Source organism: Dromiciops gliroides, chromosome 1 (genome assembly GCF_019393635.1).
Source record: "Dromiciops gliroides isolate mDroGli1 chromosome 1, mDroGli1.pri, whole genome shotgun sequence".
Lineage (NCBI taxonomy): Eukaryota > Metazoa > Chordata > Mammalia > Microbiotheria > Microbiotheriidae > Dromiciops > Dromiciops gliroides.
Window position 1 is genome coordinate 141,948,411 of NC_057861.1, and position 12,913 is coordinate 141,961,323.

Below are 12,913 nucleotides of genomic sequence, written 5' to 3' on the forward strand. Positions count from 1 at the left end.
GAAAGAGAGAGGATACATGGGATACTCTGGGGAGACAAGAAACACAAAATATAATCGAAAACATTTTTTAAAAAAAATTCCATGTCTTCTACACTCACTTAAAAAAAAATGTTTCAAAAAGAATATCTGAAGTGAGACTGAAATAGTCACAATTTCTATGAAAAAGAACTTGTATTGACTTCTAAGAATTGCAACTCTCAAGAACTTCTGCCTCCAGAAAGGGAAAACCGAAAAGTACTAAGGAACATTTCTGATAGAAACCCACATAATTATAGAATATGTGAGCTAAAAAGGGACAAATGAGATTGTCTAATTCAACTCTACCAAATGAGGCCCATGTGCCTTGTTTCTAGTCATCCAACTAGTTAGTCATGACTAAAACCCAGCTCTCCTAACTCCAGTTTCAGTGATCATATGGTCAAAAGAAAACTAGCACTCAAGGCACAATTTACATATAGAATGTACTGTAATGTTAAATAACCATGGCCCCATCTTCAATTATTAAGACTATGACTTAGTTCAAATTTATCATCTATCTTCCAGGAATGACAATAATCAAAAAAGGTGGACCCTAATATAATGGCGTACAGTCTTCGGCTGTTGTGTTGTTTTAAAAGTGCAGGATAGGGGGCAGCTAGGTGGCACATTGGATGAAGACCAGCCCTGAATTCAGGAGAACCAGAGTTCAAATCCAGCCTCAGACACTTGACACTAGCTGTGTGACCCTGGGCAAGTCACTTAACCCTCATTACCCTGAAAAAAAAAAAAAAAGAAAGTACAAGATAAAGATATAAAATTAAAGGGACTAAGATTCATTTCAACCATTTTGAAAATATGGAATCTACTTTATCTAGCTTTGTATCTACTAAGATTTTAAGATAAAAGAATATATAAAAATATTACTAAAAATGCACTAGCACTGATTACATACAAGTTATATGTAGACATGTACAAAACAAGCAACTATCATTTACTTAAATGATATTCTTTGCATAAGTAATTTACTGGTAGATGCACACAAGTTCTTCATAAACTCCCTTGAAAATAACATAGAAAATTCAATTTGATAGTTAATTAGAAGTTACTATATCTAGCATTTCCATTCCAACTAAAGATTTAAATCTCCTGAAAAGGTCTCTTTTCCTCAGAGTACGATTGGCCAGTGAGAGCAAAAATTTGGGTCAGGAACTATTTCTATATTATGTTTCACTGGTTGGTTATGTTGCCACTTTATATCCTCCTAGGGAGTCTGATGAACGGAGTTTGGAAGTTTAAATCTGATTCTATCCCTCTCCATCTGGTTTGTGCTGCTGAATAATAGCTCAAAATAAACTTAATTGTTCCTGGCTAACTGACTTCTAGACTAATTTGGAGAATATCTAAGCTTTAAAAATGGGGACCTCTGTAATTGTTATATCTTTCATGATATACTAGAAAAATAAGATGGGAATTTAACAGTAATTTGTCATTTAAGAAAGACTAGAAGTGGGAATTGGCAGAAGGTCAAGAGAAATAAAAATAAAAGATTTTAAAATGGAAAAAGAAAAGACTGGGAAGGGCAGATAGCCCCTATGTCCTACTTGACAGACACAACCAACTGCATGCCAGTCATATTGACCTAGATGTCCTGCCTACATGTCAAACTCAACATATCTCAAACTAAACTCAATGCTGCTATCAAAACCTACTGTTTCTAGCTAACTTCCTATACCTACTAATTGTATCAACAACTTCCCTCTCACTCAGATTTGAAACTGCATATATTTTTTATTACTCTATCAATCCATCCTCATATTTGTCAGTTGAATCTACCATGAAAACACCTTTTCAATCATTGTCTTCCACCCACATTCATTACTGTTACCCTTTTTCAGTACCTCATAGTATACTCTTTCACATTCTCTTCATCCTATAATCTAAAATGTATTTTCAAATTTCCCTGACTTCTACCCCAGCAATGATATTTCAGGGGTAAATGCAAAGAAGTAGTTTAACAAATTAGGAGTTTTATAATATTTTTTATTTTATTATAAGATGATCTATTTGTTTTTAACAATAATTTTAATTTATATCCTTTGTTTTTACATTGCCTAAATTTCAAGAGGGTGAGGTTTTTACCACTATGGAACTCAAGAGGTTACATGAGAAGTTTAAAACAGCAACCTAATGAGTCATTAAAATAGTACTTAATGAGGGGTATGATCTAATGGGTAGCAATCCTGATCTTTAGCTTGCTACAAAGTTAACTGGCTTGAGGAGCTCACAGAAGATTTGCTTTTGCAAAGCCAGTAAAACCAGTGAGAAGCCCTGAATAGGAACTGTTCTTTGTTTCTAAGTGGCTAAGAGAAGGAGTGCTGTAAAGTTGGCCTCATAAAGATGAATTCCCTATGCAACTGGTTCTCCAACAGAGAAGCAAGGAAGGAGGTCAAATTCTTAAAAGAGACAGTTTGGGTAAACTGGATTTATGCCATCTCCCACACACTTTCTCATCTACCCTTATAACTACCTTATAGGCAACTAGGTCCCACCTTCTGGGTAGAGCCCCACCTAAGTAGTGTCAAGCTCTAGCTATAGGTCTTCCTAGCCATGTAAACATACAGGCTTGGAAAGACTAATTCCTGTAACTCACTTGTTGAAATTTAAGCAGAAAATTAGAAGTTCAGGCAAACAGAAGCTCTGTGGATAAAAGGAAAATATGCACTGGGAAAATTTAATTCATGAAATTCATTTGTGAACTTCAAGCAAGAAATCAAAGCAGTGTTGGGCAAATATGGCTGCCTTCAGAAACAAAATCTGGGAATGATAAGATGAGTTATCATGCACAACATATGAGAGTAGGCAGAGGGGGATAATAAACTCTCCCAAAGAGGGTTAGCTCTGGGTGTGACTTTGGAAACATGATGTTGTAAAGAAGGAGATAAGACCACTGAGAGGAGTGTCTCTGTTCAGGTGAAGGTAGATGGAAGATAGCCCATTTGGGTCACAATTATAGTGACTAATTAAAGCAAATATATCATATTTTATATTTTATGGATATTATTAATTATTGGGTGTAAGTTTCTATATGGACACTAACAGTAACTTCTATGCTAGTTACTGTGTGTAGAGCCAAATATTAACCTCTGTAAGGGTCTAAAATTCTAGCTATACTGTCTAAAATCTAATGAGTGGTCGCCAAAAAATTATAAGCTTTAGCAAGAATATTTAAGTGTTTAAGTGTTTATTACAGAGCATTAGGATCAGAGAGAAAGGTAAAAATCTAACTATCATCCTACCCACCACAGTGAGATCAGGAACCAAAAAAGCCCAAACCCCTCCGCCAGTGTCCACTTTCTACTTCATGTCCCCCTCCCAGAAATGGGAGGCTCCTCAAGTTGATTGGCTGGTAGCCTTTATAGACAGTACTCACGAGCAAACATCACTTCCTGACGCTAAGGACCTTGACCACATGGCTTGCCCTCAGAGGCCTTCACCTCATGGCAGAGCTTTTCTACAGTAAGTCTCCAGCAGGTGGCGTCATTCCAATCGTTACACCACCATGTGAAGTTCAAAGTAAATAATATTATCTCCAATTTGGGGTGTGAGAGAGAAGCTTCAGGAGAAATAAAAGATATTTCCTCTTGAGTGAGGGAGATATAGATTGAAGAACTTTGTTATGCTAACTCACTTTATGATATCCTTCCTGTGTATCAAAGGAAAAATGCTCTTGTTGTTGAAGCTGACATTTACAATCCCTTCTAACCCTGTCACCATAAGAGAACAGGTAACTCAGGCCCAGGCTTAGTGGTTTGGGGTGACTTAACTAACTAATGCCTTTTGCCTTACTCCAGTGGCTACCACATTTAGGAGTAGTTTGTTTTTAAGTGGGAAGGGGAATTCATCAGACCTTCCTTCCTCAGAGTTACTTGAATTTTCCTTCATAATGCAATAGTTTGATATTTAGAGACTGAAAGAAGCCTCCTTTTCTAAGGACACTTATGTGTGCCACTACATTAATGTCATATGGTTGACTGAGCTGAATGAGGCAATAAGGGCAGAAGCCCTAGTTTAGATATAAAATGAAGGATAAAGGTAGGGGGTTAGGGGGCAGCTAGGTGGCTCAGTGGATAAAGCACTGGTCCTGGATTCAGGAGGACCTGAGTTCAAATCTGACCCCAGACACTTGACACTTACTAGCTATGTGACCCTGGGCACGTCACTTAATCCTCACTGCCCCACACACACACACACAAAAAGGTAGGGGGTTAAACCTAAGAAAATGTAGGGTCCAACACACTCAGTTATGTTTGGAGAATTAATGGATGGATGAATGAATGAAACCAAAAGCAATTATTAAGAATTTACTATGTGCCAAATACCATGCTTACAATACAAATACAAAAGCAAAGACAAAGAACTTACATTCAGATTGGGGATCAATGCAAGTAGCAGAGTTGTGGCTGGGAAGGGGACCTGAAAATTATAGGAATGTTAAGTATGGTCACAGGAGAGCAGATTTATGCAATCCAAACCAGAGCAATGGTAGAGTTGATTTTATCCATTTCTTTATTCCAGAACTGGAGAAGGGGGGGGGGGGGGAAGGAGTAGGGGTTTACATTTGTGTTGTCAAGGTGGCTGGCAAGGATATGAGGAGATAGTTCAAGAAAGGGGAGCAAAGTGCAGTTAGGCTGGGGTTTTCCTGAAAGGGTGGTACAGGAGAGGCAGTCACAAGTGAGGACAACAATGCCCAAGGCAGATGTTCTAGAGATAAAAGGGCTAAAACCTCCAGAGCATGATCTTTGGTGTGGGTATCAAGGTACTAGCAAGGTCCAGCATATCATAACTGGATTAGAGAAGTACAAAAACAAATTCTAGGTGAGGTTGAAGCCATGAGTGATAGATGAAATGAGGAAAAAAGTTGCTTTGATCAATAACTAACTATGTCACTAGCAGTTCTTATACAGTAGATAGAGATGTGGAGGTAACTGTTGAAGAAATTTCTATATGGGATGGAAGAAAAACTGGATCACTTCCAAGGTTCCTTATGATTCTAAGGTACTATAACAATTACATTTATTACCATGTATCTATATTAACTTAAAGGAAGGAAAATATTTTCTGTAGTGCTTAAGAGAATTTTTCAAGACTTTCATCCAGATTTCTAAAAAATGGGTAAGGAAAACAGGCAGGGAAACTTAAGAGTAACAGGCTACAAAGAATCTGTTCTACTTCCCAATAGCAGTATTATGATGTAAACCTAAGAAACACAGATTCATGCGCTTACAGAATAGTAATATGAAAAAGGTGTTGACCTGTCTGCCATTTTCAAAAAGTTAAGCCTGTTGTTAAAATACAAGTCAACATTATTTACTTTGTGATTTGACTCAATAATCCTTCCCAGATTCTCATATAGAATAAAATTAAATGTGTCAAGTTGAGAAAGATATGAATTTGTGTAAAAATAAGAATTGTTAGTTTTAGAGAAGGGATTAAATGGAATAATCATCAAAATACAATCACCTTAAAATAAAAAGAAAAAAAATTAAGCTATGAAGGGATAAATTATGCTGATGTTGAAGTATGAAGTATTAAAGTGTAGAGATGCCATAACTAACCAAAAAAGTCATATGTCTTAGCTTTTTAAGAGTTAATAACAATAACAACATTTGTATAATAATGTTCGCAAAGTGTTTTTATAAACTTTTTAATGCTTGCAAAGTATTTTTATAAATATCATTTCAAATAGCTAATCATTCTTCTTAATTCAAATATTTGAAGTAAAAAGAGCAAATTCGTTACAACCTTGCCCCTCCGCCCAAAAAAAACTTCCAAGCACTATGGTGCTGAATCAAACACATATAGTTTTTTCAGTCAGTATATATGTTCTTATATGAATGTGAATATATGTACACATAAATATATATGCTGATATATAGTCTTAGCTCACTTACCTTGAGCAGTAAAAACCTTGCAGTCTGCAAATTGGTTTATAAAACATCAATATATATGAAAGAAAAAAGTATAAAATGTAATGACTACACTTAACCCCAATTGCCTCACTAAAAAAAACACCAAACTGTAATGACTAAGGGATGATTTTTAGTAAGTTTACCTTCTTCAAGAATTGGTCGCAAGATAACAAATGGGATCTCTTGCAAAGGTTCCATGTACTTGTGTCCAGCACTAATAATCTTTATCTGTGGTAAACATAGAACAAGGGTTCCTGGCATGCTGGTTTGTCCATGGTACCAACTTCTTACTGTTCCAGGGATGTCACCAGATACAATTGTACTTGGGGAAGGCAAGCTGTCATTTGGAATGAATACACAACAGGATTGTACTTCAAGCTAGAAAACAAAAGGAAATAAAAACATTTCACAGCTTAGGACTCAGACTACATTTTTTAAAAATGCATTTATAATACCTTCAATAGAATAAACATGCAATACTATCAAAAAAATGCCACAATCTTATGTATTTATAAGGTCACATTTACAGGGTAAAAAAATACTATGTGAAAAGGTGCTGTTTCTGTCTATAAACTTGATCAAAAGGGCATAGCCACATAAGCTGAAAATATATCTGCCTTTCCACAGCTCTTTCCAAGAAACATGATTGAGTTAGAAAATGTGCTGGCAAAAAAGGTGAGAAAATCCTCCTTCTTTTGCAGTTCATTAGCTTTTGTTAGCACCAGCTAAGGCCTTAGAGATGACTAGCATTTTATATGCTGTTACTTTCTGAAAAGATTTATTTCATTGTGAATTCTTCCTTTCCTTTGTAGTTTACAGACTAAAATATAAGGGGAAAAAGTCCAAGCTCAAACTCTAGCCAATTTGAAATGAGTAAATCCTTTAGTTACATATTGACATGCTCACTACAAACCAGATAGTATATACATGTGTGTGTGCATTTTTGTTTATGTACATATGAATAGTAATGAAGGAAGCATTAAATAAATCGAAGATTTATGTCTTTTGTCACCCTTCACATTGGGAACTATGATGTGAATTCATGTAAAATTTTTCCCCCTCCCTCATCTACACAATACAGTTACTAAGTCTACTATGGAAAATTTCTGATAATTTTGCCAGACCCTTGGAGACTTTAAGCAAGGCTGACTAAGCCCAAACCAAGGACTGAACTCATCATGACTTCTTAATTCAGAGGCAATGTAGACTAAAGTCTGTTAGTCTTAGTTGGCTCTTGCAAGTAATACTCTGCACCTGGATATCAAATAGCCGCAACAGCTTGCACACTTGAATGCTTTGTTAAGAAAATACAAAATATGTTTGTTAGTTTCTTCTAAATGTTTTGGACATACGATGTTATTTAAGGATGTGATAAAAACAAAATTGGTTTGCTGCTTTATAACTCAACAGTGCCTGATAAATGCTCAAATATTCTGGGAATTCATATCAGTAATGGGACCATATTTTCTGAAAGATAACTAAACACAAATATATCGGGATACTCCTCCCCTTGGGGCAGATATATTCCCTCATGAGAGAAATAATGATATGTAATAGGGTTGGAATTCCTTGATACCATAAATAATTTGCCAGCCTGGCAAATAAAGCACAGATATTCATCTTTACTTCAACATTTCTGAGCAGTTTTGCTTAGACAAACTGACATGAATTCACTGAAGAAAAATCTAAGTAGAATTTTGCAAAAATAAATACATTGTTACATGAAGTCTGGGCTTGTTTCTTATTCTAGCATTATTTGAGTTAGAAGATGAAATTAATTATGTATTTGATAAGTGGTTTATTGATCCAAGATCCCAGAATGTACTTTATTTATACTGGAATAGAAATGACTTTGTCTTGTTACAGATGTGTCACATTTAGATTTTTAAACATGGTTAAAATTATACAGATTTAAAAATGCACACAAAGAACATTTTCTCAATCAATAATAGTTGGCACTAACGACCAATAATAACATTCTGACAAAGTTACCACTCTTATTAGAAAAACATTTAAATATGTATATACACATTAAGTAAACCCCATGTATATCATATAGCTCTTAACATCCTAGCTGTTATCTCATAACAATGTGGGGACCCTGGGTTCTTGAAGTTAATGTAAGTAAAGGTGGATCTCTACCTAGTTTAAAGAGTTCAAAGAACAAAACTAGTGACTGATTACACACAAGTCCAGTGTTCAAGGACTACTCTAACTGAACTCAAACCAGCTCAAGTGCAGTATGAATTTTTAAGCACAGTGACTCTTGAAGGACATTTACTAGATAACAGAGGGGTACAACCTATGCTGGTCAAAGGATTAGCCCTAGGAATTACTAAATTACTAATTACTAAATCATATCCCTGAAGGTATTTTGTTTATTAAAGGCAAATGTCAAACTCAAAATTGTATAAAATATGCAATAATTACATCCATGATATTCAAATGTCATCACCTTAAGAATAAACTACTATATCTACTCAAATTATGTAAGACATGGGGCAGCTAGGTGATGCAGTGGATAGAGCACTGGCCCTGGATTCAGGAGGATCTGAGTTCAAATCCGAGCTTACTATCGGTGTGACCCTGGGCAAGTCACTTAACCCCAATTGCCTCAACAAAATAAAAAAAATTAAAATTTTAAATTAAAAAAAAATTATGTAAGATATGCAGAAACCTTAATTCAACTAAGATATTATACACTTTTAAAATTACAACAGACAAGATATAATAGCTAATATTTAAGGCATGAAAAGAACTTTAGGTATATTACATACAAGCTAACAGGTATTTTCTCTAATTAGCTTAATCTCAGCCAAGAGGACTAAAGAATAGTAAAAAAACAACAACCCAACAACCTAGGTGTGTTGCTGAGTAGTTATTAAATATAAGTTGACACAGGTGAGAGTACAAGCAGCATTATGGATAAAAAGCTAACCTTGAAACCAGGAATAATACCTGGGTTCAAGTCCTAACTCTGATACATATTGGCCATATGTCCCTAGGCAAGTCACTAACTTAACCTTCATTGGCAGTCACAATTTCCTTACTTAACCAGAAGTTACCTGTATTAGTGAAATAATAGTTCTAATCCCTATTCCTATCCCTACTAGAATTTCAGAATATACAGCATAGTTTTTTAAAAAACAGTTGCCTAAATAAGACTTAGATCATTATAATGAATTAAATGAGTGTGTAGGAAATAGCAAGTATAAATGACAATTGAATAGATTAAAAAAAGGAATATAATAGGTTCCTTTATTGATGGGCAAAGAATCTCTCTCTATATAATCCACATAGTTCAAAGTCATTATTAGGTTACATTAATAACCTATATTAAAGCTATCATATAAATCTTTTTACACTTTTTAAATAACTGCTAAACTGTATGTCTAAAATTGTGGTTTTAATGTAAAATGTTGAGTGATTTATGTAACTGAATATAAATCTACAGCAGTAAATCTTGCATTAATGTAAGGATCTGACAATCCAAGGGAAAGAAAATGAAGTAATCTGCCAGTAAGAAGTCCTCAAGCCGGGGGTCAGATCCTGTTCATGGAAACCATCTGGTTGGGACCCTCTGAGCCACACCAAACACAAATGATCTTTTAAAAAAATATCCTATTCATTAATGCATCACAGCTGCACTGAGTGTTACTTCATTTTTCCATGGCAACATCCTTTCTGTTTCAAGGATCTTATTTCAGTTTTGGTAGCAACGTGTTCCTTTGCCAATATTGAACACATTCATGTGTTAAAGAGAAGGAATTATTACAAATTCTTGAAATAGAATCACCTCCTATTTTGATTCCTATTATGTCAAGGGCTACACATGTGAAGTATCATCTACTTATGATGAACCAATGAAGTAAGTATTATTTTGTCATCTATTTTTTAAAAGTGAATTAAATGGATTGAATTTACTCTGAGTTCTTACTAATTTATGTTCAATCTGAAAGATAAATCCCACTTCATTATTTTCCCTACCCCTATCCAGCACCAAACCTTTCACCCCCCACCCCCAAAAACCCCATTCAGAGATAGGTAAAATGAAAAATGCAGTAATATCTTGCTGACATTTTCTTCTAATTTAAACCATCCACATCTTCAACACCATAGACTTTGAAGAGGTGGCAGCTTTGAAAAGGCAAAGAGGTTTCACAGATGCAGGTCATAGTGAATTATCTTCAGAGCTATAAGACAGCATCAGGGACTTTTCTTGAAGCTAATAATTGGGGAAGTAGGTATGCATACAAGGCAATTCTTGGATGTTTGTGACAAAACATAGAAACAAATTTGTGTATGGAGCATGAAAGACCAATTTTTCATTTTCCTGGAGGAAGGAATCCAAGTCAATATATATGTCAATGGGGAGTTGTTTGGGTACTTTAAGCAAAGGTGGTGTTTCAGGCCTTTGAGTAAGGATTCCCAAAGAGTTTATGTTGCCCCCTCAGGAAACCTCTATTTAGGAGACTGAAAAGGTGATAGAGAAAGGATAAAACATAAGCAGCTGATTGCAGTTTGTTTCCAACAGGAAAAAGGAAGACATGTGGAAGCCCTGTGCTGATGAACATTCTGCATTCAGGGAACTACGGATGATAACGTGGCGCAGCTCTGAGTCCAAGAGAGACCCTGAACAGAAAGTGGAGGAGGGGGGTGAAGGACAGGAGAAGGGAGGGGGGAGAGCAAGTATATATTAGGGAAAGGGACTTGGAACTAAATGGGAATTAATTATACATGGACCAACTATCTCACGGGGCCGTTTTGGGGAAAGCGTTTTCTTGACTTCTTGATGCCTCTGACATTGTAAAGTAAATACCCTCTACCTCTGGGATTTTGTGATATTGCTCTCTCTTGATTCTCCTTCTTCTTTCTCAGTATCATTCACTGGATCATCGTGTATGTACCACCTTCTATGCACTGATATTCCCCAGTACTCTCTCTAGACCTCTCTCAATGACCTCAAGAGCTTCCATGAGCTCAATTATCATATCTTTGAAGATGACTCCAAAATATAACTTCCCAACCCTCCTGAGATATAATCCTATGTCACCAAATGCCTTTTGGACATATCCAATTGGATGTCCCACCAACACCTTAAACTCAACATGTCAAAAACATAATTCATTATTTTCTCTGTCTAAACCTAGTCTACTTCCAAACTACCCTATTTCTGTCTAGGACACTGCAATTCTTTCAGGACCCAGATTCAAAACTATGGAAGCATCCTTAACTCTTCATTCTCCCTCACCCTTTTGTCAAGTCTTCATTCTGTCTCCATAACATCTTTCACATTCATCCCTTTCTTGCCATAACATGGCCTCTACTCTAGCTGAAGTCCTGATCAACTTTCTCCTACAGCATCCTAACAATACTCAGAGTTTATAACCTATCTTCTATCTAACTTGTCCTCCACACTGCTGTCAAAAGTCTTCCTAAAGAGGGCAGTTAGGTGGCACAGTGGATAAAGCACAGGCCCTAGATTCAGGAGGACCTGAGTTCAAATCTGGCCTTAGACACTTGACACTAGTTGTGTCACCTTGGGCAAGTCACTTAACCCTCATTGCCCTGCCCCCTCCCCCCAAACAAAGTCTTCCTAAAGCATTAGGTCCAACCAAATCATTCCCCTACGTGAGAAAATTCAGTGGCTCACTATTGCCTCGAGGATAAAATATAACATTCTCAGAGTAGCATTTGTACCTTTTCACTAATTCCAACCTGTCCTTCTAGTTTTATTATTCTATTTCACATGTGATACTTGTAATCAAATCGATTCACTTGCTTTCCCCCAAACTAAGCATTCCATCTATAATCTTTGAGCTTTTGTAGAGGCTACCCTGTGCCTGGAATGCACGCTTTCCTTATAGCTACTCTGAAGCATCCCGAGTTTCCTTCAAAGCTCAGCTCATGTGCCACCTCTTACAAGAAGCCTGTTATGATCTCCCTAGTTGATAAGTGCTTCCTCCCCTCACCCCATCCTCTTTAAATTATTGCCTGTTTAAACATTATACCTACACAGCAGAGCATTAATTCTTTGGGCAAAGAGGCTACTTTTCCATATGGGTTTATATTCTTAGCCCCCAGTACTAGGTCCATAAGCATGTCCTTAATGCTAGTTGGATTGAATTTGTAAAACCTTAAGAGCATTCATTATATCATGAGTTAATTGATGTCTAAAGCAAAAAGCAACAGACTTGGAATCAGGAGTGACAAAGGTTCAAATTCTATCACCAATATCTGGTAAGTGTTTGGCCACTATAAAGTTACTTGAAGTCTATGAATCTGAGTTTTCTCACTTGTAGGATTAAATAAATAATATTTATACTTTCATTCTCTAATTGATAAATGATCAACAGGAAGTTTTCAGAAGAAACCAAAGGTATCTTTGGTCATATGAGAAAATGTTCTAAATCACTACTGATTACATAAATGCAAATAAAACCAACTGTAAGATACCAACCCACACCTGTCAGATTGGCTTATATGACAGAAAACGAAAATGACAAATTTTGAAGATGTGAGGAAATTGAGGCACTAATGCACAGTTGGTGGAGTTGTGAATTGATCCAACCAATCCATAGAGCAATTAGGAACTATGTCTAAGGGCTATAAAACTGTATAAAATCTTTAAACCAGCAATATCACTACTAGGTCTATATCTCAAAGAGATCAAAGAAAAAGGAAAAGAACCTAAATGTACAAAAATATTTTTAACAGTTCTTTTTGTGATGGCAAAGAACTGGAAATTGAGGGGAGCCCATCAATTGGGGAATGTGTGAACAAGTTGTGGTATACGATTATGATGGAATACTATTGTGCTATAAGAAAAGATAACCAAGATGCTTTCAGAAAAAACCTGAAAAAAATTACATGAATTGATGCAAAGTGAAATTAGCAAAACCAGGAGAACATTACACACAGTAACAGCAATACTGTCCAATGATTAGCTATGATCAATTATTTTC

The 12,913-nt window shown here is 35.9% G+C and overlaps 1 protein-coding gene across 1 annotated transcript in view; it reads right to left on the reverse strand.

Annotated features, from left to right (window-relative positions):
- Nucleotides 1–12,913, reverse strand: part of VPS13B (vacuolar protein sorting 13 homolog B) — a 996,174-nt gene that overhangs the window by 500,570 nt on the left and 482,691 nt on the right. Inside the window, exon 23 of the mRNA XM_043982862.1 lies at nt 6,092–6,326. Coding sequence (XP_043838797.1) covers nt 6,092–6,326 — 235 coding nt within the window. The remainder of the gene's footprint in view (nt 1–6,091; nt 6,327–12,913) is intronic.